The 26,056-nt window shown below is 47.0% G+C and overlaps 1 protein-coding gene across 4 annotated transcripts in view; it reads right to left on the bottom strand.

The window, feature by feature from the left end:
• Positions 1 to 774: 774 nt before the first annotated feature.
• The window catches only part of LOC134207899 (tau-tubulin kinase homolog Asator), a 181,327-nt gene continuing 156,045 nt past the window's right edge, over positions 775 to 26,056 (bottom strand). For 2 of the 4 annotated variants that reach the window (XM_062683937.1, XM_062683939.1), the window contains exons 2-10: positions 25,160 to 25,550; positions 19,053 to 19,203; positions 18,771 to 18,985; positions 18,562 to 18,701; positions 18,368 to 18,497; positions 2,253 to 2,372; positions 2,012 to 2,194; positions 1,696 to 1,950; positions 775 to 1,633 (exon numbers count right to left, since the gene is read on the bottom strand). In XM_062683937.1, coding sequence (XP_062539921.1) covers positions 836 to 1,633; positions 1,696 to 1,950; positions 2,012 to 2,194; positions 2,253 to 2,372; positions 18,368 to 18,497; positions 18,562 to 18,701; positions 18,771 to 18,985; positions 19,053 to 19,203; positions 25,160 to 25,207 — 2,040 coding nt within the window. In that variant the 5' untranslated portion in view covers positions 25,208 to 25,550 and the 3' untranslated portion in view covers positions 775 to 835. Of the gene's footprint in view, positions 1,634 to 1,695; positions 1,951 to 2,011; positions 2,195 to 2,252; positions 2,373 to 18,367; positions 18,498 to 18,561; positions 18,702 to 18,770; positions 18,986 to 19,052; positions 19,204 to 25,159; positions 25,860 to 26,056 lie in introns of all 4 variants that reach the window. The other 2 variants (XM_062683938.1, XM_062683936.1) reach the window with 2 other exon arrangements.

Below are 26,056 nucleotides of genomic sequence, written 5' to 3'. Positions count from 1 at the left end.
CTCCTTTTGGTTCATGTCGTCGAGGCCACGCAGCATGTCTTTGATGGGTTTGCTGCCGAGAGCGTTTGGTGAGTGTAGACCTGGAACCGTTTCACATTCAGGTATTCCAGCACCTTGTCGAAGTGATACCTTCCCTTGGTCATTAGTTTCACACCTTCGTCGCAAAGTCGAAAAGTGCTTCCTTCTTCTTCTTCTTCTTATTGACACTACATCCCCACACTGGGACAGAGCCGCCTCGCAGCTTAGTGTTCATTAAGCACTTCCACAGTTATTAACTGCAAAGTTTCTAAGCCAAGTTACCATTTTTGCATTCGTATATCATGAGGCTAACACGATGATACTTTTATGCCCAGGGAAGTCGAGACAATTTCCAATCCGAAAATTGCCTAGACCGGCACCGGGAATCGAACCCAGCCACCCTCAGCATGGTCTAGCTTTGTAGCCGCGCGTCTTACCGCACGGCTAAGGAGGGCCCCAAGTCGAAAGGTGCACTTTAGGCTTATCCCCATAGGCTACCATTGGTATGCAAATATTACCACTTTGTGCAAATGAACGAACAACCGATCACCTTCGCTTATGTACGACTTATTCAATTGCAATTTCTGGAGGAATATCCCTTTGGGGTTTTCAAACCCGACAGGTTCGTCGCTTGAAACCTAAAAGCATTTAAGTCTCTTTCAGATAATTATTTGCAGACCTGGTTTATGTCTGCATTTTGTTTTTCCATATTTTGAACAAGGATTGTGATATAGAAGAACTGTACTCACCTCAACGCATTTTTCTATACTGCTTTATACGCTTTTACCTCTTTGTATTTCATAAATTTACCAATAAATTAAGAATTGAGATTATTTGCAAGGTCTGCTGCTGCTGCGACTGCGGCTGGGTTGTTTGTAGTGGTAGTTGTAGTGGTAGTAGTAATATTAGTAGTTCCATTATTAACAATAGCACTCATCGATGTGTTGTTATTCTGCTTGTGTTGTTGCTTTTGCTGCTGCTCTGGTTGCGGTTGTTGTAGCGATTGCGGCTGCTTCTGCTCAAGCACGATATTTTTCTTTGATGCGTTTTCGGAATGTTGCTCGCCCTTCCACAGTCCATCGGTCGAATCGTCCGAATCATCAAACTGGCTCTTCCACTGCGAGGCCAGTGTCAGAGCTCCCTGATACTTGGGCGTCTGGTGCTGACTAGCGTTCTCGTCATCGATGATGGCGTGTTGGGTGATGGAAAAGTCCCGGCAGCTCTTGTCGTCCGCCAAGCTACGATACTTGGCCGACTGAGTCGCGAAGGACCTCAGACTCTTGCCTCCCAAATGCAACGATTGCCGCTGGGTTAGCGAATTCGGCTGACCGCCGTCGCCCCCACTCTGCTGACCGTTGGTTCCGCCGATTCCACCCGTCAGCTGCCCATCCCCAGGGGTACAGCTGATTTCGTCCGCTTCGGTCTTCAGTTTCGATTTCGCCTCCGACAGGTTGGTGATCTCGTTGGCCTGCGAGTGCTGCTGCTGAAGGCTGTCGATCGAGGACGCAAAGTCTTTTATGTTGACCGGTGGTGCCGTCAGGATCCGTAACCGATTTCCGCCGTGTTTCGACGGTTTGTTTACGTCGGTATGGGCCCGGACCAACGGAATTTCCGGCTGTAATGGGAACGTTCGTTAACAATCGGAATGACGTTGTTTTCTAACTAAGTGATACTAACCTTCACCTTGGCGCCTTCCTGGCTCGCAATCAAGGCGTCCTTGAACGCCTGACGGAGCCGTGGATCCAACGGATCCACGCCATATTTTTCGTTCTGGACGTTATTGTTGTTGTTCTGCTGCTGGCCGGTCAGTGTTCCACCGGCCAGATTCGGAAGCTTTGCGTTAGCGTTGACGTTGTTGGCATTCTGCGGCTTGATCGATTCGATCGGTTCCGTATGCATCACCTTGACAGAGTCTGGAATCACTTTACGTTTCTGCGAAACAAGAAAAAAACGAATAAATATAACCCGATTTAAAAACATGAATGAAACTCACCTCCGTCATTTCGATATCTTTGTGTTTTTTAATTAGTTCACTCTTTGGTACGGCTGCGTTTACTACTTTGGCTTCTCCGCCGGCATGGTCGGCATTGTTTTCCTCCGTCTTTTCCCAATCGAACGGATCGGTTTCCTTGACGCCCCGTCGCTTCATGCAGCGCTCGAAAAGGGTTACTAGCATCTGTGGTTTGAAATGTTATTAGTTTTACCTCCAATATCTTAGACTTTACGGAACTTACAGCATAGTCCGGCTTGTCGGCGTAGTTCAGCGATTGAATGTGATCTAAGAAGTATTTGAAATCTGAAGGCAAGTGCTTGAGTAGCAAACGATGATCGTATTTCTCTTTTAACAAACCAACCTATGGAAAAAGGAAAAAAGTAAACCTGAATATTTTGGGATAACCAGTAATTGATATTTGACATATTTTCCTTAATTACTTAAAAATATGCAATAGCGGACGATATAAAAGGTTAAAAGAAAATTTACAACCAGACTCCTAGATGAGGTAAAACCCAAGTAGTGTCACTACTCCTGACTAGCCAAAACCAATCCCCTTTGCGCTAGTCGACCCCTCCAGCCCACAATCAAGCAATAGTTGATAAAGGATATGACTTATCGCTCATTTAACTCTCACTAGACGTCACTCCATCAAACGAAAAGATATTTTAGTTACAAGATAAAGATTGTTGCTTCGGTTCCCTTTGTTCTGCTGTCCGAAACATGTACGAAACTGTCATTGACATTTAGCACCCTATCCTCGCCAGCTAAAGATGTTCCGGACAGCGACGACAGCGACAATCTTTATCTTGTAACTAAAACATCTTTTATCAAATGTGCACAAAACACTCCCCTATTTTTTTTTTCTTGAGCAAGGGTAAACGGAAATCTGCAACCAGACACCTGAGGAGGTAACTCAGGTAGTGTGGGGATGGGTATGTCATGTAACTCTTACCCGACCCACTAAAACCAAAACCCTTTCGCCAGTCCGTACCCTCGGCCCGCAATTAAGCAATACATCAGGGGGGGACTATTGAGAACGCTCACGCCTGTGCTAACGCACTTGACGTCAATACACACAACATCGACTTGAAGGGTGGCTACCTCCCACCCGTTGATCGCAAGCTATGATAGTAACCTAGCGGTCCGTATCATAATCTCACGTTAGAGACGAGCACCCCGACAACAACCACCGCGCATGAACCGCAATGACCTCTATATCTACATACTGAGGTCCCCGCAGCCCACCCGCGACATGTTGGTTGTCGGGGTGAGCAAAGTGTTCACTGCACTGCAAAGTGTGCCCTTACTGCACTCGTTGGTTTTGTTCAAGACGCCACACAGTGCTTCGATCGTATGGAGCTACGGGACAAAAATTATAACTTATATTCTACACATTCTAACTCAATTGTGTCTTTGGGAAAATGGTTGTAAACTAGTTTTTCTACTAGTTGCATTACTGACCTATGTTAAATTAATAATTGCATAAGTGGCGTAAATGCCAAATTTCAAAAAACATATAATATGCTTCGTATAATCGAGATCCATTTGGGAAAATTGTCCCTTATAATAATAACTAATAATTGCGTAATTGACCTATGTTGAATAGATAATTGCATAAATGTCGTAAACGCCAGATTTAACGATATGCCTCAAAGAATCAGGATCTTTTTAAGAAAAATATGAGGTATGATAACAGTTTCTATTACAACAATTGATCAATTTCCAATTGATCATCTCATAAGTGACGTAAACGCCAGCTCTAATGTTTTATATTTATGCTAAAGAATCAGGATATCCTTAGAAATGATTTGAGGAATTGTTTTTTTAACGACGGTATCAGTATCAGACGGTATCAAGTTCGTTCATTGAGTAGGCTCAGGCGTGTATAACACTTTACGGAGCCATGGTTATTGATACGTACAATCAATATCATCTTGTAAAGTTAGTACCAGAAGGGTAGAAGCCAGCGTATTCGTGATGACTCGAGGTTAAGTTTACAATGTTTAAGGATGGGCGGGGATTAGGATTCGGGAATCATGGAATCATCATAGTCAAGGAATTTCAGCTACTCATCCGGTCATTTGGCATCAGGGACGATGTGGCGTGTCGTCGTTCTCGAGGAATGGTTCGACTGGGAGCATCTTCCGGATGGCCAGAAAATGAAGGATGTCGGACATGGCCGCGGATTTGACCAGAGGATAGTGTTGTTTTTAATGTCGATAATTTTTAATGGAACTAGAGCCACGACAAGCAATTCTCAATCAAAAGAATTTGCAAAACAGCTTTAGCTCTTTTTCAAGTTCCTCGAAAAAATTATCTGGGTTATACAAATCCGACAGAAACTTCAACACATGATCTTTTCGTTGGGACGGATCAATGGAAAGCTGTTCACCTGTCATAAGACGAGTTTAAACAATCCCATTGAATTCCACCACTTAATTGTATCCTGACAGATACGTATTTCGACCTCAACAGTAAGGCCGTCTTCAGTGTCTTGTACTTGTCGACAAAGTCGACAAAGTGACAAAGTCGAGTCAAGTACAAGACACTGAAGACGGCCTTACTGTTGAGGTCGAAATACGTATCTGTCAGGATACAATTAAGTGGTGGAATTCAATGGGATTGTTTAAACTCGTCTTATGACAGGTGAAAACATTCCACTAAAAAGCTCAAAATAATTTTCTTATCAAAAAGGAAAGCTGTTGTTTGTATATATCTATGTTATTGAGCGCAAGAGTATCACCTAGAAAATCGTTAACAGCTAATCATAGAGCAAATAAGAGCAGCTGGAATCACTTCCATTCTCTTAAGAATACTATAAGTGAGCTCTGGTGCGATTTTCAGAGATGTGTTTTGATGTACTTTTTCTTAAAAGCTGTTTGAAGTTGTAGATTATTTCTTCCTATATAACTTCATGCCTATGACTTGGGAGCTTTACTTATCACAATGATCGAAATATGTCCAACTGAAACACCTTAAATTGGGTCTTACTTACTTGCTTTTACGCTTTCCATATCGATTTTCACAGTGAAAGGTACCGTTCGAAAACTTGGGCAATCCAAAGATGCTTTTCACTAACAGGTGATAAATCATCCACTTTCAGCGATGGAAATGTTTACAAACACGAATTGTTTTGATCGTCATAGTGACCTCACAAAGATACTAATGCGCATACAGCATGATTGAAACATATGTTAATATCATGGTCTACTTGATTCGACGAAATACGAGAGTCGATTTTTCCATTTTTGTCCAAGGGACAAAGCACTGTGCGCCACCACCGCTGCAGTTTCGACATAATCTGTTGATATGCTGTGTTCTCAACCTCTCGACGAGGTTGTCCGGGGTTGTATCCATACCACTAGCAAGCAGCATGGCATTGCGTTCTATCTCGAATCGCGGGCATGCGAACATCACATGCTCTACCGACTCTACCTCACCTACACATTCAGGACACTAGCATTAGCATTGTTACGGTGTAATTCGTAGATTGGACACTAGTGATACTCATGTTTTACTTTTGAGATCCTTATCTAGAATGCTATCAGAAATCAAGAGGGGGAGTGGTCCTTGATTCCAGTCTTAAACAAAAATAACAAAAGCATGAGGATTACTACTCCTGGCCACGCCCATCTTCACCGTAACTATAGGGAGAGGAAGGAAGTGTTGATGTAGTACTTACTTAACAAGAGGCCACCGACTTAGTGACACCCTCATAAGTACCACGGAGTTGGATAATGAGGAAGGTATTCGTTGGGTCAGGATTTGCCTGTAGTTGGCAATGTAACCGTGGTAGATCTTACCCCGTAACACACCACGTAAAGGTGTCTACCCAGCATTACGGGTCCCTCACCTACACATTCAGGACACTCCGCAGAATCTGCGAAGCCAAACCTGTGTTGGAATTTTTTAAAGCAACCATGTTCAGACAACACCTGTGTTAGGTGGAAGTTGACTTGACCATGCTTCCTATCAAGCCAGTTGGACACATCCGGAATTAGTCTGTGGGTCCAACGACCTTTGACTGCGGTGTTCCATGCTCTTTGCCATTTGAGCAGCGAAGCTGCTCTCTTGACACGTCGCACTTGCACCGAGTCCCTTTCGTCGTAGCGCTCCACATCTTCCTCTAGGAGTATGTCAATCGGCATCATCCCAGCTATAACACACACCGCCTCATATGATATGGCGCGATATGCGCTCGCGACACGTAGGCACATCAGCCGGTGTACTCTGAGCATTTTCTTTACATTGTACTCGGCCTTTATTTATAACGGATGATAGACAATGCTACACCAGCTATCAGCCTACGCACTTGACTATGCACCGCCGATCTGTTGGACATCATTCGTGATAAAGATTTTATCGCCAACGAAGCCCGCTGACATGCATAATCGACGTGGCTCGTAAAATTGAGCTTATCGTCGATCATCATGCCCAGATGCATAAGAGACCTCACGGAGTTAACTGTGCAGTTCCCTACTCTTATCCTCGCTTGCTGCAACCCATTGCGGTTATGCATCACCACGACTTCCGTCTTGTGGTGTGCAAGGGACAACCGCCTCGAGTTAAGCCATTCCTCCACTCTGCCAATCGCGCATGAAGCCTTCAATCTGACTTCGTCGAGAGTGTCTCCTGTTACCTCCAGAATTACGTCATCCGCGAAGCCTTCAATCTTCGCATCGGCCGGGAGACTTATCAGGTATCAGGTATCAGAACGTCGGCTCCAGGGGCACGTTCACCTCAATTTGGGAGATTTGTGCCATCGCCTTCACAGCCTTTTTCATCACACACCTGACGGAAAAGGAAGTGAACAAAAGGAAAGGAATGTGGATGGGAGAACAAAGGGAATGTTTGGAAAAGGGCCCTTGAAGAGGGCATACAACGTATAAGCGTACAAGAGCTTATAGCTCCTTACCACAACGGGTTATGAACAACAAAATACTCTGAAGGTTCAGGTTTCTGAAGTCAATTTCACTAAGTAAGTGTTTACCAAATATTTGGAAGCGCAATTGTGCATAGACTGGGCAGTTACATATTAGATGATAAGAAGTTCCATAATCGGATTCACAACTATCACAAACAGATGATTCAACGCGTTGAATATTTGCCATGTGATAGTTCAGTCGGCAGTGACCTGTCAAGGCCTTGACTAAGACACTGCAATTCTGTTTAGACAGATTAGCTAAATAGCTTGCTACTACCGGAGATGGCTCCCGGATGTACAATTTTGTTTGATGACATGAATTCAGACTACTCCAATGCCATTTGTGCTGAGTGACAGCCCAAGAGTTGATCAAAAGCTTCACCCAACACTTGAATATTGGAATAGCTGGCTCAGGACCAATAAAGTCATGCGATGCTCCATTACGAGCTAACTCATCAGCCAATTCGTTTCCAGCTATGGAAGAATGGCCAGGTACCCATATAAGGTGTAAAGTATTAACTGAATTCAGTTCCTCAATTTGAGTTCGACATGCGATTACTAACTTCGACCTTGAGTTGGCTGAAGCGAGAGCTTTAATAGCTGCTTGGCTATCTGAACAGAAGTATATTACTTTGCCCATAATGCGTTGCTGCAGTGCAGATTGCACTCCACACATGATGGCAAATATTTCCGCCTGAAAGACAGTGCAGTGTGTACCCAGTGAGTGTGACTGTTCCAATCTCAGCTCACGCGAATAGACGCCTGCACCTGCTCTACCTTCGAGGAGGGAGCCGTCAGTGTAACAAACAATGCTGTCCGACATACTTCTCTCCAAATAGCCAGATGTCCACTCATCCCGCGAGGGGAATTGTGTTGAAAATGTCCTATAAGGAAAACTACTAACGTGTGTGAGATCACTTGGAGCAAGGAAAATTTTGTCCCAATTAACCATAAGCGGTAACAACGAAGTGTGTGTAGAACTGCGGTTTACAGGATTCTCTTCCATAAAACCGAGAACCCATAGTCGGTAAGTACAAGAAAATGCTTCTTGTTTGAGATGTATGTGTAGTGGGGCCACGTCGAAGAGAACTTCGAGAGCTGCCGTGGGAGTTGAAGAGAACGCACCAGTCATTGCCATTAGGCACATCCTTTGAAGATCGCCTAATTTAGACTGAATTGTCTTCATTCCACACTTTTGCCACCACACAAGACATTCATAAGCCAAAATTGGTCGTACAGCAGTTGTGTAAATTCATTTGATATATTTGGGATTAGGACCCCAAGTTTTACCAAAGGTTCGTCGGCTCGGCTTTGACCGAAAGGCATACACATCTGTTTGATTCTGAACTCAATGTTAGGAGTCCAGGAAAGCTTTGAATCCAAAATTAGACCCACATACTTTACTTGATCAGTTACATTGATTTCAGAACCAAAAAGATGTAATGGACGAATACCATTACGATTACGTTTTTCCGTGAAAAGAACAATAGATGTTTTATTCGGATTGACCGAAAGGCCATATTGGCGACACCAACTTTCAACTACCTGAAGGGCATTTTGCATCAGGTCGAATAAGGTAGTAATGCACAAACCCACTATCAATGTAAGATAGTCGTCGGCAAATCCATAGGTAGGAAAACCGCCATTATTGAGTAACCTCAATAGCGTATCTGCAACTAGATTCCACAAAAGTGGAGATAATACTCCCCCTTGAGGGCATCCGCAGACACTTAATTTCCTAATCGCTGCTTGACGTAATGTCTGGTGAATCCATTTGGTAATAATATTAGGTAGCCCATGACAACGTGCGGCTTCCAATATTGCATCGAAAGACACGTTGTCGAAAGCACCTTCAATATCTAAGAAAGCACCCAAGCACGATTGCTTTTGAGCGAATGCTTTCTCGATATCGTACACAACCTTGTGTAGAAGAGTCACGGTGGACTTTCCAGATTGGTAAGCATGTTGATTAACATGGAGAGGCATGTTTGGCAAACAGTCATCACGAATGTGATGATCGATAATACGTTCTAAGCATTTCAGAAGAAATGAGGTCAGACTGATGGGTCTAAAACTCTTCGCTTCTTCATACGAAGCACGTCCTCCTTTTGGGATAAACTTTACAGTGACATCCCGCCAGGATATGGGAATATACCCAGTAGCAAAACTGCATACTAAAAGCTTTTTCAAAACATGTTTGATATGTTCAAAACCTTTCTGAAGTAGAACGGGATAAATCCCATCCTCCCTGGAGATTTGTAGGAGCAAAACTGTTAAGTGCCCATTGAATCGATTCAGTAGTTATGATTCTACGTGCTTGAGCCCAAGACCCATAGCTACATGAAAAGACATCAGGATCATCCGAAGATGTTATATCGACACATCCAGGGAAGTGCGTATCAAATAAGTGCTCTAACGATTCTTCATCAGAAGAAGTGTAGTCGCCATTTGGCTTGCGAATTTCGCCAACTTGGAAATCCTTGGATCTCGCAAGAATTTTATTCAATCGACTGGTTTCACTCAAATTGGAAACATTTGCACAAAGGTTTTTCCAGCCGGATCGTTCAGCAGATCGTAGAGCCTTCTTGTAAGCTTTGCGAGCCAACTTGAAAGAATCCGTCCCTGCTGAATGGCGTCTGTTCCAACTCCTTCTGCACTGCTTCCTTAGCTTAGCCAAATCGGAATTCCACCAAGGGGTTCCTCTTGAGGTTTTACAGAACGTAAAGGGCAAGCTTCTTCGAAAGCTTCCACGATGTGCAACGTTGTAGTATCAACTGCATCATCCAAGTCGGTAGGAGTTTCTATAGAAGGTAGATATCCATGAAATTTGGTAGAGAGCAACTCTGTGTAAAGATCCCAGTTTGTTGAACGGGGATTTCTAAAACGCAAGGTCTGCGAAGTAACATTCAAATGATCAAAGTAGATGTAGCGATGGTCAGATATCGATTCCTCATCTGACACATGCCAATTCGTCAAGGCCTTTTGAAGTGCAATATATGACAACTCGTTTGAAAGCATCCGTAGGGGATGGTTCATCATGTGGTAGATAAACCGAACAATAGACGTATTTCCTGACGGGGGTTCCGCCAGTTGCATCAATTGTGACAGCACATACATCTCTGGTTGTTAGTTCAGAGATAAGTGTAGCAATAATAGCATTGTTAACAAGCACACATGCACGCGGCATTGATCGAGAGTTTGCCATTTCTTTACTGAAAGCAGCAAAACCGGGTTCACTAGGTTACCTAGGTAGAAGCTACCCTTGCGAAAATAGGGTTCCTGCACCAAAGCCACTTGGGATTTGCCATTTGCATGAGTCTACAAAGATTAATCGTTGCTGTTCTTTTATGCTGAAGATTGATTTGAGCTATCTTAACTGAAGCCATTGCAAATTAAGATAATGCACTCCACAACTTCAGCATTAATATGAACAGCAACGATGAAACCAAATTGGTATCTTATCAGGAAAGTCAAATACGAAACACAGAGTACAATGTGTATAACGCATAAAGCGAATCCATATAGGTGACAATTTGTTGAAAAACTAAATAAAAACATGCTCATAATCCCACCCTTATTTGACCTCAAGTTGAGATTGAATAAGAGTAGCCGATTATTTCGGAGAAGCAAAAGTCAACTACGCCATAGCTCCGGTTAGCGCAGTAAGGGCTAGATACTGTGAAGGGTGCCCTGGTGCTTCACAGGCTCCGTTAGCGGTTAGGTTCTTTTAGACCCCTAACCATTCATTCGTAGGCACGGTAAGCATAAAGCCGCATCACACCAAGAATTTGGGGTCACCTGTATGGTGGACTTCTACCACCGGAACAGGCAATCCGTAGCGTTATTCTTAGCCAGATAACTGGCTGCCGACACCACACAGCTATCTTGGCTGTTCGGGGAGAGAAGTTGACATTGACTTTACGTCAACTCTCAATGTGGCCGAACAGCCTATCGTCTCCTGTTACCTCCAGAATTACGTCATCCGCGAAGCCTTCAATCTTCGCATCGGCCGGGAGACTTAAGCGTAATACTCCATCGTACATAATATTCCAATATTCGATCGCTGTGGAACACCCGCGGACACTACGATCGACTTTTGACCAGCATCAGTGTCGTATAACAGCACCCTGTTCTGAAAATAACTTTTCAGTATCCTGCACAGGCAATCCGGAACTCTCAATCGGTGCAGGGAGTCAGCAATTGCTGCCCAGCTAGCATTGTTAAACGCGTTTCTACATCAAGTGTAATCAATGCGCAGTACCTAATACCTCTTATATCTTGGCCGTATCCGTTACCGATCGAATTGCTTCGATGGTAGAACGGCCCTTAAGGAAACCATACTGGTTGCTGGATAAGCCACCAGCACACTCTGTATAAGCCGACAATCTATTCAGGATGACCCTCTCTAGCAGCTTCCCAGCTGTGTCGAGTAGGCAAATTGGTCTGTATGCCGAAGGGTCTCCCGGCTGTTTGCCAGGCTTCGGTAATAGGAATACCATCCGGGCCTGGCGCCTTATTGAGCTTAAGTTTTCTTACGGCTACGATAAGCTCTTCGTGAGTCACTAGCGGTACCACGTCTACTGACTCGTACGGTGTAGCGGGCCTGTCCGATGGTTCATGTCTCGGAAACAATCCCTCTACTATTCCGGCTAACATCTCTGGGGATCTTTCAGGAGGTGTGCTATTGGTCCTAGACATCACTATCCTGTATGCATCTCCCCTATGGAGTGTCATTCACCATCCTGCGCAGCTGTTCAAAGCAGGCTCGCTTACTACATTTAATCTCGTAGTTCAGAGCTCTGCTCGCTGTCTGGAATACCCCACGTCTATCGACTCGCTCAGCGTCCGTTCTAGCACGTCGCAAACTTCTTTTAGCTCTAAGACAGGTTCTACGAAGATATGCGATCGTGTTAGAACACCAGAACACTGGTTGGACTGGGTCTTCCTCGCTATATCACAGGCACGTGTTAGTACCTCCGTCAGTTCGTTACCGCCCAGTCCTGTAGTCCGACTTTCCCAGTGCAGCGCCTCCTTCAACAGTTCTTGATTGAACTGTGAGGTGCGCCATCCAGGATCTGTTGCACCGCCTCTTCTTGTCGTACTTTTCCGGGTATACTCGACCATAAAACGTACCTCCTGATGGTCGCTAGACGTAGGACCCTCGTGGACCATCCATCCTGGTTCTTCCGTCCATCCTGCGCTGCAGAAGGTGACGTCGATACATGAATCACCGCTCGGTCCTCTAAACGTTGGCACTTGGCCTTCGTTCAGCAGGACTACGTTCAACACCGCTAGTTACTCTAGCAGGATATAACCTCTAGCGTTAGTGAACCGGGAACCCCAGTCCACTGCCCACGCATTGAAGTCACCTGCTACAACTACTGGTTTAAGGCCAGTTAGTTTCGCCGCAAGAATATCAACTACCCTAGTGTACTGCTCTACACTCCATCTAGGAGGACAGTAGCAACTACAAAAGTAAACTTCGTTTACCTTTGCTATGACAAAACCCTCATCGTCGGGGGAAAATATTATCTTCTGGATTGGGTATCGCCCACATATCCAAATTCTCACCATACCGGACTTGTCCGCAATCCAACTTCCGTTCCCAGCAGGGATGCGGTATGGGTCGGACAGCAAGGCAACATCAGCTTTACTCTCGATAACCGACTGCTGTAGCAGTAGTTGGGCCGCCTCGCAGTGGTTCAAGTTTAGCTGTGTTACTTGCATGTCTGGACCCTTCTAGAGGCCGGACAGGCCTGAGCACCGGTGAGTTGCCTGTTGTCTGCCCCCGGAGGACAGATCAGACATCTTGGCGCAGCCTGGCAGGTGCGAGCCTGGTGGTTTTCGACTCCGCACCAGTCACCAGGCACCAGGCACCTGTAACAGGCCTGACTGGGTTGGCTTGTGCTCAACGAGCACACCGACCAGTTTTACCTTATCCAGCACCTTCTTGGCCTCGGCCATAGGTACTTGGAATGAGGCAACCTGCATTCCCGCAAAGCCTTTGCGTAACCGAATCGCGGATTCCTGGATCTCGACATTGCACTGCTCCTTCAGTGCGTCTACCAGGTCTCCGGCTTCGGTTATCTCATCCATGCCCTTGCACTGGATGTTCAAGACTGGGCACAGGGCTCTAACCTGAACCCCATCACCCAGGACCTCCTCTGTCACTATTTTATACTCGGAACTCTTCAGAGCAGCATCCCGCTTCAAGACGAGAATCATCTCGCCTTTGCGCGTTCTTTGGATGCAGTTGACATCGCCTCCCAGACTAGAGAGCTTCTCTTTGCCTCTCATAGTCTTTAAGACATCGGCATAGCTTTTATCGTCAGTCTTGACAATAATCGCTTCGCCTCTGTCCTTCCGCTTGTCACTGCCATTGGAAGGCGCACCCTTTTTCACACGGGCTCTACCCTTCTTAGCAGTGACCTGCTCTGCATCTTTCGTCGCACACCTTGCGACCTGCTGACGACTCCGTTTCGCCTTTCTTGGATTCACGACCTCCGTCCATGACAGATCTTCCTCTCGGCGATCCTGTGGTATCATCCTTGGTAGAGGTACCATTTTCCTCTCGGTCTTATCCACTCGGACCTTCTCGATTGTCCGAACCGAGGCTTTTTTAGCTACTTTCAGGTCCGCCTCCTGCGTGACCTTACTTAGCTTAGGAGTTGCTCCGCTAATTGCCATCCACCTTTGAAGTTCTGCAGTCTGGCTCTCCTTCGGGGCCTTCACCGCTTGGCTAACCGCCAACTCTTCTCTTCAGTAATAAGGCGAATCTTGTGCTCCGCCTCCTTACTGGCTTCCAGCAAGGACTTCCATTCCGACTTCGCATCCACGACTAGAGTGCAGAGGGTCAGTACGGCCTGTTTCAGGTCCTTAACGTAATTGACTCGGTTGTCCAGGAAGGACATAATTACGTCCAAAACGTCCGTAATTACTTCCATGGTCTGGACTCTATTATCCTCATGGTTGGTCATCACCGAGTTGATGACCTTGGTCAGAGTGGGGCCGTCCATTTTGACATCGACCGGCACCTTGTCAGACCCACCACGAACTCCACCATCGCCTCCCACCGGCGACCTTTGGAGTGACCGATCAAGGCCACTGCACCTGGCGAAAGGGTTTTCCTTGTCGCCATTTGCCTCAACTCCCTCCCTAGAAATTTTTGGTTTGCATGAAATCATCGCTGTTGGGTCCCCCTTGCGACTGCTGTCGAATCCTGCTGGTGTAGTCGCCTTCGCGATTCCATGGTTAATTGGTTATCTATACATACCTTGCGGCATGCAGGGAGTCCATGCGAGGGTTGACACTTTCGTGTTCAGAGTCAGATCAGCGCTAGTCAGGAAGGAGCATCTGAGCCTACTCCCACTCAGCTACCGCGTGCTACAAGGCCCGCCACGGTTTTAGGGGACGGAAAACAGCCTTGCCATTAGCCCATTCGCCGTTTCAGGTCGGTGTCACCCGGCCTTACTAAGAGAATAGAATAACCAGACTACCAGCCCTCGCGTTCACAATATTTCAATATCCAGATAAAAAGTCCAATAACACGTAGCCAGTATACCATAATCAGGGTCTTACTGGTATCAACCCTTATGTGCCAGTGGCACTCCCTGGGCTTGTGCTTTTTAAGCGGCACACAGTCGCTTTGATACAGTCTGCTTACGGACACTTGTGTTTTTTTTTTTTTGGAGGGATTTAACAGAGCCCACTGCTAAATACCACCACGTCCTAGGCAGTTCTCCCTGACTCGCAGACAGCTGGGGAGGGGTCGTCAATCCCTTGGACATGGTCCCTGCTGCCCCCTAAGCATGGCCTTAGTGAAAAGGAAGTGGCGGAATGAATACCAGAGGTGGTCTGATGGTAGTGCGGGTTCTGGTGAGTCGGCCATGAACCTACAGTGAAGAAAGCAACAGAAACAGAAGGTGTGCAATCAGTGTAAAAAGCCGGGCCATTTCCGAAGAGATTGTCGTGAGCTGCGGCAGAAGAGAAGAAAATTCGAGAAGCGGAAGGGCCGTGTATATCGATAGTGGCTGCTTCTGTCACATGACGAATAACAAAGCATTATTTACGTTTCTGGACGATAACAAGAGTGTTGAAATGGTATTGGCAGACGGTTCAGTATCAAAGTCCAACGGAATGGGCAAAGGCTTTGTCCAATACGTAGATTTGTCCATTTCCCCAATGTTTTCAGCAATAGGGCCAGCCACATCCTTGACTTGCCTTGGCTAACTGCATCAAGCGCTATGTTGCCCACGTCAAAACACGGTTCGGTCGAGCCCCGTGTGTCATCAGATCGGATAGAGGCGATGAATACTGCAATAAAGAACTACAAATGTTCTACTCAGTTGAAGGGATTCAGATACAAGGCACAACAGCATACTCCCCGCAGCCAAAAAGTGTTGCGAAGCGAAAAAACCACACGCTACAAGAGATGGCTTCCTGTATGCTGCTCAACGCGAATCTGTCCAAGAAGTATTAGGTTGAGGCTATAATGACAGCGGCCTATGTGCAAAATTGGCTGCCTTCTAGAGTAATCGATAAAACCCCATACGAGAAATGGTTTGGGCGTTCATCTGTATTGAGTTATTTCCGCATATTTAGAAGTCCGGCTTATGTCCACACTCCAGCGGTGAGAAGATGAAAACTTGATGCGAAGTCCGAAAGTTAATTTTCGACGGATATTCTGAAGATCGGAAAGCGTACCGGTTCTTGGACTCTGATACCGATACGAGCACATTCAGTCGCAATGTACAATTCATAGAACAGCGCAATGGATACCACGAAATAAAACCGGACGAATACGAGCGGATACGAGGAGCTACCTGAAAAATCCATACCTCTCCGTTGAAGCGAAGAGAGCAGGCAGCTGGAGATGAACATACTGATGAGTTTAACGGCTGGGGCGACCAAGAGGAAAGTAACCCGATGCAGAGAAGAGGTCGACAAGAGGAGTTCTCCCACGAAGATTCGAAGATTTCATTGTGGATGTTGCGATAATCGTGGAAGTGGATCCTTCGTTGTATGAAGAAGCAATTGAGAGTTCGGACAGTGACTTGTGAAAATCAGCAATGCATTGACTATGATAACGTTTTCGCACCTGTTACTACACAAACGACTATTAGAACACTGTCAACCCAAGCTGGAAAAAAGGAGATGAAAATTTTGCCATCTAGATGTGAAAAATGCTAAAGCAAATAGTCAACTGAGAGAGAAGTTGTACATGCAACAACCAAGAGGTTTCATACGCCGTGGTGAGGAAAAATGATTGTGTCGTCTCCAGAGAAACCTTTACGGACTGGAACAAGGTTCCAAAGTGTGGAATGACACGATTCGTACAATTCTCAACGAAATCGGGTTTCAGCAGTCGCGGGCAGATCCGTGTTCGTTCACGAAAAGTGCTGGCGGAAAGATTGTGCATTTGATGATCTACGATGACGATATTATCGTTGCAAGTGAAGTTGAGGAAGAGATTGATCAAATCGAGAAACAGCTGAAGAAGAAAGTGAAGTTGACGTCTCTCGGTGACGTCGTTAGTTGTTTCCTCGGGATACGCATCAGCAAAGATGAAGACGGATTCTATGCGATGGACCAACATTTCGAAGATTTCTGTCAGGTTTGGACTGGATCGCACAAAGGGTTCAAACGTTCCGTTCGACCAGTATTGGGAAAAACTCAAAATCTCAAAACTCATAAACGATTCAAATCACTCGTGAGTTGAAACGCATCCAACTCAGCACCTAAAAAATCATGGATGAGTTGAATCATCCATTTGAATCATCGTAGGTTTTCTTTTGTTCTCCTTCGGAAAATAACAGTAAATTAACGTTCAACACATAGAACAATGGATACTCTTGCGTGTGTAAACAATAAATTGCCCCCAAATTGATTATAAACACTTTTTAAAGCGAAATGATTTTTTTGGGAATTGAGTGAATGATCCGTTTGAGCATGGAAAACTCAGAGGTGATGCATTATTTTAAAATCGCAAACGAGTTACTTCGCTCAATGATTGAGTTTTATGAATGATTTTACCAACACTGCGTTGGACATAAGGTACTACCAGAGTAGAGAAAGCAGTAAGGCGTTGCCATACAACAATTTGAGCAGTAGCATTGCCTTGTTGGAGCGTTACTTGATGTGGCTGTGAATACATTTCGGCAAGCGTGTCGATCCTCATCAGACGAAACCACGAACCGACTGAAGCTGATCGGTTGAAGTTGAATCGAGTGGTTAGATACCTAACGAAGCAAATGGAGTTGTACTCAAGCTTTCGTGCAACGATGATGATTGTTTCTGGTTCATTGGATACAGCGACGCAGACTGGAGTAGTGATACTGGGGACCGTAATTCAAACTCCGGCTATGTGTTCCAGATAGAAGGAGCGACAATTTGCTGTTTTTTAGCTATAGCTATAGTTGCTATATATGACTTCGAACGCTTCTGGAAGACTTCGGCTTTAATTAACAGGAGCCGACGACTATATTCGAGGACAACATCAGTTGCATCGTTCCAAACACATTGACACCCGAAGATTCTTCACCAAGGATTTATCCGGCAAATGTTTGGTAATCGTTAGCTATTGCCCGCCTGAGTCTATGGTTGCCGACATATTAGCTCAACCGCTCGGCTACATCAAGCAGCAAAGGTTTGCAACCATGGGGCCAAGATGGGCCTAATTCGAAGGATAAACAAGTGCTAATCGTTCGCTCGAGTTCGTCATTTGCTGAAAGATTCCCGGGTTGTTCCTCTTGCCCCCCTCGGTAGTGATTCTCTTGGTGATTCCGCTGCCTAGCTGCTTGTCGTGACTAGTGTTGTCCTTCAAAATCATTCACGGAACCCCAAACGATCCAGCGGCCAGCTGATAGCGGAAGAAAAGTGCAATCCATTCGATTTAATACGTGGCCAAGAAGGTCGGCACCGGCACTATCAACGGCCAAACATATAAAGCAGAATGCCGCCAGGAACATATACTCCCCTAACTCTGGTCCCATGAATTTGACAGTCTGTGTTGGTCGGAGTTGCCACGCGAAACCGGTGATGGACTGGTGCGAAGCCAACGATGTTGTTTTTATACCCAAAGGAGGCAAATTCGCCAAACTAGCCAGAAGTTCGCCCAAAAGAAAAATTCTGGGCGATTATGAAAAGCAAGCTACCAGCTTGGAAATATCCAAAAGAAAGGTTAAAGAATTTCCACGGAAAATTTTTCGGAATTCCCGCTGCAAAATCTTGTAGAATCCAAAGGAAATTCAAAACCTCCACGTACAAGACTTCAAAGACTATAACACTACAAAGCTCACTTACATTCATGTTTATAGTCGTGTAATATAAATTCAACTTTTAAGCAATATTATAGTGAACTTTTAGAGTTTATTAGCTTTTTTACGAATATTCGGTACAAAATCCAATTCAATGTGAAAAATGGTACTTACTTGCTCCTTATCCTTAATTTTACGCCACGGAAGCTGGCCAGTAACAAACTCAACAAGCATATAGAACAATGACCACAGATCGTCCTGCCGACCCATTTCTCGATTTTTGTGCGCATTCAGCGAAGCATACCTAAAAATTGGCCCAATGTTAAACAATTCTTTTCCAGTGATTATTACCCGGTATATCAACTCACCTAACAGTGCCGCGGAAACCGGCGGCTGCCCGGGGACACCGAACCTCTCCGGTGCCGGTGGTGTACTGCCTAGCTAAACCAAAATCCAACATGTAAATTTTACGATTATTGCACGGTAACCTTCCAATGGCAAAGTTGCTCTGCAATAAATAATTGATCGATTATTCCGAAACAGTTCCGTTGGGTATTCTGAAAACCCTGATACTAACTGGCTTAATATCACGATGAAGAAACCCAACCGAGTGGATGGACTCGATCGATCTGAGTATCTGCAGCCCGATCCGGAGCGTGGTGCTCAGCGAGAACGCCCCGCGGGCCTGCGACCGCCGCAGCTCGGCCAGGTTCTTGCCCTGCAGCTGCATCACCACGTAGTTGAAGCGATCGTTCCGGCCGCACCCGATGAAGCGGCAGATGTGCTCCTTGCCTGCAATCGGATCAGCAATTTGGTTAGTTTTCTATACATCCATGAAAAATCTGTTAAGTTTTCTTACCCTGCAGCTTCTTCAGGACGGCCACCTCCATCTTGAGGACTTGCTTCGGCTGGCGCGCGGATTCCACCTTCAAGGCGACCTGTTCCCGCGTTATCAGGTCCTGGCCTTCGTAGATCTCGCCGAAACCTCCGCCGCCGATCTTTTTCAGGACCTTTGCAATGAAAAATAAAATAGATTATGAGTTATGGAAAGAAATTATTTTAAAAACTTTCGCAAATACTTTGCTTAAAAAACAGAAATTATACCAGCATTTGTGAATTAAATGTATTTTTGCTCAGTTTGATGTCTTGTCTATTATTTAGTTTGATCCCCACTGTGCCGATTATGGTCTATAACTTGGTTCCTTATCTGGTCTCATGCCTTATCAATACTCTTTTATTGTGTTTCTTATGGTCTTTAATATAGTTCCAAATAGGATCCCTAGTTTGCTATCTAGTGTATTTTGCAACCTGGTATCTAATTTGTGACAACTTGATTTTTAATCAATTGTCTAATCAGGTCTCTAAATTGCTTCCAATGTTGGTCTCAAGTTTATTTTCCAGTATGTTTTAAATTGATCTTTGATCTTTTCTATAGTCATCTAATCTAAGCTGCGGTGTCTTGTCTGGTTTCTTGCCTGGACTTTTATCTCGACTGTGGTCAAGAAGCAGGCCTGCAGTGTAGTCTTTAGTGGAGGCTTCCGTGCCTCTTGAAAGGAGGCTTCCGGGCCTCTTGAAAGGAGGCTTCCGGGCCTCTTGAAAGGAGGCTTCCGGGCCTCTTGAAAGGAGGCTTCCGGGCCTCTTGAAAGTAGTCGTCTGGGCCTCTGTAAAGGAGGCTTCTGGGCCTCGTGAGAGAAGGCTTCTGGGCCGCTTGAAAGGAGGCTTCAGGGCCTCTTGAAAGGAGGCTCTGGGCCTCTTGAAAGGAGGCTTCTGGCCTCTTGAAAGGAGGCTTCTGGGCCTCTTGAAAGAAGGCTTCCGAGCCTCTTGAAAGGAGGCTTCAGATTCTCTTGAACGGAGGCCTTGGAGCCTCTTGAAAGGAGGCCTCGGATCCTCTTGTAAGGAGGCTTCCGGGCCTCTTGAAAGGAGGCTTCCGGGCCTCTTGAAAGGAGGCTTCCGGGCCTCTTGAAAGGAGGCTTCCGGCCCTCTTGAAAGGAGGCTTCCGGCGCTTTTGAAAGGAGGCTTCCGGCCCTCTTGAAAGGAGGCTTCCGAGCCTCTTGAAAGGAGGCTTCCGAGCCTCTTGAAAGGAGGCTTCCGAGCCTCTTGAAAGGAGGCCTGAGCTCTTGAAAGGAGGCTTCTGAGCCTCTTGAAAGGAGGCTTCTGAGCCTCTTGAAAGGAGGCTTCTGAGCCTCTTGAAAGGAGGCTTCCTGAGCCTCTTGAAAGGAGGCTTCTGAGGCCTCTTGAAAGGAGGCTTCTGAGCCTCTTGAAAGGAGGCTTCTGAGCCTCTTGAAAGGAGGCTTCTGAGCCTCTTGAAAGGAGGCTTCTGAGCCTCTTGAAAGGAGGCTTGAGCCTCTTGAAAGGAGGCTTCTGAGCCTCTTGAAAGGAGGCTTCTGAGCCTCTTGAAAGGAGGCCTGAGCCTCTTGAAAGGAGGCTTCCTGAGCCTCTTGAAAGGAGGCCTGAGGCCTCTTGAAAGGAGGCCTGAGCCTCTTGAAAGGAGGCTTGAGCCTCTTGAAAGGAGGCTTGAGCCTCTTGAAAGGAGGCTTCTGAGCCTCTTGAAAGGAGGCTTCTGAGCCTCTTGAAAGGAGGCTTGAGCCTCTTGAAAGGAGGCTTGAGCCTCTTGAAAGGAGGCTTCTGAGCCTCTTGAAAGGAGGCTTGAGCCTCTTGAAAGGAGGCTTGAGCCTCTTGAAAGGAGGCTTTCTGAGCCTCTTGAAAGGAGGCCTGAGCCTTGAAAGGAGGCTTCTGAGCCTCTTGAAAGGAGGCTTCTGAGCCTCTTGAAAGGAGGCTTCTGAGCCTCTTGAAAGGAGGCTTCTGAGCCTCTTGAAAGGAGGCTTCTGAGCCTCTTGAAAGGAGGCTTCTGAGCCTCTTGAAAGGAGGCTTCTGAGCCTCTTGAAAGGAGGCTTCTGAGCCTCTTGAAAGGAGGCTTCTGAGCCTCTTGAAAGGAGGCTCTGAGCCTCTTGAAAGGAGGCCTGAGCCTCTTGAAAGGAGGCTCTGAGCCTCTTGAAAGGAGGCTCTGAGCCTCTTGAAAGGAGGCTTCTGAGCCTCTTGAAAGGAGGCTCTGAGCCTCTTGAAAGGAGGCTTCTGAGCCTCTTGAAAGGAGGCCTGAGCCTCTTGAAAGGAGGCTTCTGAGCCTCTTGAAAGGAGGCTTCTGAGCCTCTTGAAAGGAGGCTTCTGAGCCTCTTGAAAGGAGGCCTGAGCCTCTTGAAAGGAGGCTTCTGAGCCTCTTGAATGGAGGCTTCTGAGCCTCTTGAAAGGAGGCCTGAGCCTCTTGAAAGGAGGCTCTGAGCCTCTTGAAAGGAGGCTTCTGAGCCTCTTGAAAGGAGGCTTCTGAGCCTCTTGAAAGGAGGCTCTGAGCCTCTTGAAAGGAGGCTTCTGAGCCTCTTGAAAGGAGGCTTCCAAGCCTCTTGAAAGGAGGCTTCCAAGCCTCTTGAAGGAGGCTTCTGAGCCTCTTGAAAGGAGGCCTGGGCCTCTTGAAAGGAGGCTTCCGGCCTCTTGAAAGGAGGATTCTGGCCTCTTGAAAGGAGGCCTGGGCCTCTTGAAAGGAGGCTTCCGGCCCTCTTGAAAGGAGGCTTCCTGGCGCTTTTGAAAGGAGGCCTGGCCCTCTTGAAAGGAGGCTTCCTGAGCCTCTTGAAAGGAGGCTTCTGAGCCTCTTGAAAGGAGGCTTCTGAGCCTCTTGAAAGGAGGCTTCTGAGCCTCTTGAAAGGAGGCTTCTGAGCCTCTTGAAAGGAGGCTCGAGCCTCTTGAAAGGAGGCTTCTGAGCCTCTTGAAAGGAGGCTTCTGAGCCTCTTGAAAGGAGGCCTGAGCTCTTGAAAGGAGGCTTCTGAGCCTCTTGAAAGGAGGCTCTGAGCCTCTTGAAAGGAGGCTTCTGAGCCTCTTGAAGGAGGCTTCTGAGCCTCTTGAAAGGAGGCCCTGAGCCTCTTGAAAGGAGGCTTCTGAGCCTCTTGAAAGGAGGCTTTGAGCCTCTTGAAAGGAGGCTTCTGAGCCTCTTGAAGGAGGCTTCTGAGCCTCTTGAAAGGAGGCTCTGAGCCTCTTGAAAGGAGGCTTCTGAGCCTCTTGAAAGGAGGCTGAGCCTCTTGAAAGGAGGCTTCTGAGCCTCTTGAAAGGAGGCTTCTGAGCCTCTTGAAAGGAGGCTTCTGAGCCTCTTGAAAGGAGGCTCTGAGCCTCTTGAAAGGAGGCTCTGAGCCTCTTGAAAGGAGGCTTGAGCCTCTTGAAAGGAGGCTTCTGAGCCTCTTGAAAGGAGGCTTCTGAGCCTCTTGAAAGGAGGCTTCTGAGCCTCTTGAAAGGAGGCTTCTGAGCCTCTTGAAAGGAGGCTTCCTGAGCCTCTTGAAAGGAGGCTTCTGAGCCTCTTGAAAGGAGGCTTCTGAGCCTCTTGAAAGGAGGCTTCTGAGCCTCTTGAAAGGAGGCTTCTGAGCCTCTTGAAAGGAGGCTTCCTGAGCCTCTTGAAAGGAGGCTTCTGAGCCTCTTGAAAGGAGGCTCTGAGCCTCTTGAAAGGAGGCTTCTGAGCCTCTTGAAAGGAGGCTTCTGAGGCCTCTTGAAAGGAGGCTCTGAGCCTCTTGAAAGGAGGCTCTGAGCCTCTTGAAAGGAGGCCTGAGCCTCTTGAAAGGAGGCCTGAGCCTCTTGAAAGGAGGCCTGAGCCTCTTGAAAGGAGGCCTGAGCCTCTTGAAAGGAGGCTTCCAAGCCTCTTGAAAGGAGGCTTCTGAGCCTCTTGAAAGGAGGCTTCCTGAGCCTCTTGAAAGGAGGCCTGAGCCTCTTGCAAAGAGGCTTTCGGGCCTCTTGAAAGGAGGCTTCTGGGCCTCTTGAAAGGAGGCTTCTGGGCCTCTTGAAAGGAGGCCTGGGCCTCTTGAAAGGAGGCTTCTGGCCTCTTGAAAGGAGGCTTCCGGGCCTCTTGAAAGGAGGCTTCCGGGCCTCTTGAAAGGAGGCTTCCGGGCCTCTTGAAAGGAGGCTTCCGGCCTCTTGAAAGGAGGCTTCTGGCCTCTTGAAAGGAGGCTTCCGGGCCTCTTGAAACCAGGCTTCCGGGCCACTTGAAAGGAGGCTTCTGGGCCTCTTGAAAGGAGGCTTCCGGGCCTCTTGAAAGGAGGCTTCTGGCCTCTTGAAAGGAGGCTTCTGGGCCTCTTGAAAGGAGGCCTGGGCCTCTTGAAAGGAGGCCTGGGCCTCTTGAAAGGAGGCTTCCAGGCCTCTTGAAAGGAGACTTCCGGGCCTCTTGAAAGGAGGCTCTGGGCCTCTTGAAAGGAGGCTTCCGGGCCTCTTGAAAAAGGTTTCCGGACCTCTTGAAAGGAGACTTCCGGTTCTCTTAAAAGTAGGCTTCCGAGCCTCTCGAAAGTAGGCCTCTGGGCCTCTTGAAAGGAGGCTTCCGGGCCTCGTGAAAGGAGGCTTCCGAGCCTCTTGAAAAGAGGCTTCCGGGCCTCTTGAAAGGAGGCTCTGGGCCTCTTGAAAGGAGGCTTCCGGGCCTCTTGAAAGGAGGCTTGGGCCTCTTGAAAGGAGGCCTGGGCCTCTTGAAAGGAGGCTTCGGGCCTCTTGAAAGGAGGCCTGGGCCTCTCGAAGGGAGGCCGATGGGCCTCTTGAAAGGAGGCTTCCGGGCCTCTTGAAAGGAGGCTTCCGGGCCTCTTGAAAGGAGGCTTCTGGGCCTCTTGAAAGGAGGCTTCCGGGCCTCTTGAAAGGAGGCTTCCGGGCCTCTTGAAAGGAGGCTTCTGGCCTCTGAAAGGAGGCTTTGGGCCTCTTGAAAGGAGGCTCTGGGCCTCTTGAAAGGAGGCTTCTGGGCCTCTTGAAAGGAGGCCTCGGGCCTCTTGAAAGGAGGCCTGGGCCTCTTGAAAGGAGGCTTCCGGGCCTCTTGAAAGGAGGCTTCAAGCTGCTTGAAAGGAGGCTTCCAAGCCTCTTGAAAGGAGGCTTCTGAGCCTCTTGAAAGGAGGCTTCCTGAGCCTCTTGAAAGGAGGCTCTGAGCCTCTTGAAAGGAGGCCTGAGCCTCTTGAAAGGAGGCTTCTGAGCCTCTTGAAGGAGGCTTCTGAGCCTCTTGAAGGAGGCTTCTGAGCCTCTTGAAAGGAGGCTTCTGAGCCTCTTGAAGGAGGCTTCCTGAGCCTCTTGAAAGGAGGCTTCTGAGCCTCTTGAAAGGAGGCTCTGAGCCTCTTGAAAGGAGGCTTCTGAGCCTCTTGAAAGGAGGCTTCTGAGCCTCTTGAAAGGAGGCTTCTGAGCCTCTTGAAAGGAGGCTTCTGAGCCTCTTGAAAGGAGGCTCTGAGCCTCTTGAAAGGAGGCTCCCGAGCCTCTTGAAAGGAGGCTTCCGAGCCGCTTGAAAGGAGGCTCTCGAGCCTCTTGAAAGGAGGCTTCCGAGCCTCTTGAAAGGAGGCTTCCGAGCCTCTTGAAAGGAGGCTTCCGAGCCTCTTGAAAGGAGGCTTCCGAGCCTCTTGAAAGGAGGCTTCCGAGCCTCTTGAAAGGAGGCTTCCGAGTACATGTACCCCAGGTTGAGAACCGGTCTAGTGTCTAAATTGGGTTCAGACTTCAATCGAATATGCAATCTGGTCGTTAGTTTAATTCAACCTGATCTCTGATCTTCAGTCTGACTTAAAGCCTGTTCTTTATTCTAGCCTCTTGCCTAGTCTCCAATATGGCATCTCATCTGGTTACTATTTTGGTATCAAGACTAGTCTCTATCTTAGTATTTATCATGAATTAAGTTCGTTCCAATTTGATCTTGATTTCAAATCTTTTCTGTAGTCTGAACAGATGCCTCTAGACTGGACTTCAGTCAATTTCCATTCTGGTATCTAGTTTGTTCCATAATGTGATCGGTAGTCTGGCTTCTAGTCTAGTCTCCAGTCCGGCACCTAATCTGATCACTATTTTAGTCTCTCTGATCTCTAATCAAAACTGTAGTATAGTCTCCCATCTGTTCTACCCTGACCTGTGATCTCTAGTCTAATATAAAGCACAGTCAGGTCTATGGCATAATTACTAGAACGTTCGACATTAAGGACATTAACTCACCTTCCACCGCTCCTTGACCACGTGGCCAGCCTGCAGCAAGTCCTCCATCGTGTTGTCCGTAATTTTGGGGCCGTTCACTTTGTCCGTTTGGTCGAAATTAAAGCGCGCTCGGGTGGACTGCGCTCGGGGCTTTGCGTTCTCGATTGGCGACAGTTGAGTCTTAGGATTCACCCGAACCGAATCGGGATCCTACCCAGTGCTCAACTACCACCGGTGCTACTCCGATACGGCGGTGTACGGATCCGCCTCGTGGACTACTGTGGGGGTGAAGTGTTTGCCGTAGATCGCGGCCAGAATAGTGCAAAGGAGGAAGCGTATTTTGCTGGCGAAGTCCGATTGGCTGCTAGTCGATGTAGAAAGTGTGCATAGAGGATTTCTGCTGGTCCAGGAGCTGCTGGTGTCGATTACGATTCCACATTCGGGAGCCAGCAGTGTGCAGCATTTGAGTAAAAAGAGTATTCGGAAGGAGTTGGTTTTTTGGGATTTATTATCTATCTTAAGTTTGGTTGAGATTCTGAGGTGAGTCGACAGATCTTCGATTGCTCTTGTCTTCTTTCTATTTTCCCTTACTTTTCTCTTAAGTTAAAACATTAAATGTCATGGTCATTTTTCAATATCACACTTTGGGTTTTGGTTAGTTTGGCATTGCTTAATTAGGTCGTTGTACGATTGACTAGATTTGGATCAGCTCCGGGCGGCACTGTCAAATGAATAAACAGAAACGAAACAAAATGATAACAAAATCAATTTATCAAAATAAACGTAATTTAAAAATAACATTTGTACAACACCCATAACGTAGTAGGCGAGAACATGCCATGACACGCTTTGACGAATTTGCTGTCGGCTCACTAAACTTCGCTTTCATGCAACATTCTTCTTTGATTGACACACAGC

Source organism: Armigeres subalbatus, chromosome 1 (assembly GCF_024139115.2).
Source record: "Armigeres subalbatus isolate Guangzhou_Male chromosome 1, GZ_Asu_2, whole genome shotgun sequence".
Classification (NCBI taxonomy): Eukaryota; Metazoa; Arthropoda; class Insecta; order Diptera; family Culicidae; genus Armigeres; species Armigeres subalbatus.
Note: the sequence above shows the minus strand (reverse complement) of the source record. Positions and strands in the feature narration are given on the sequence as shown.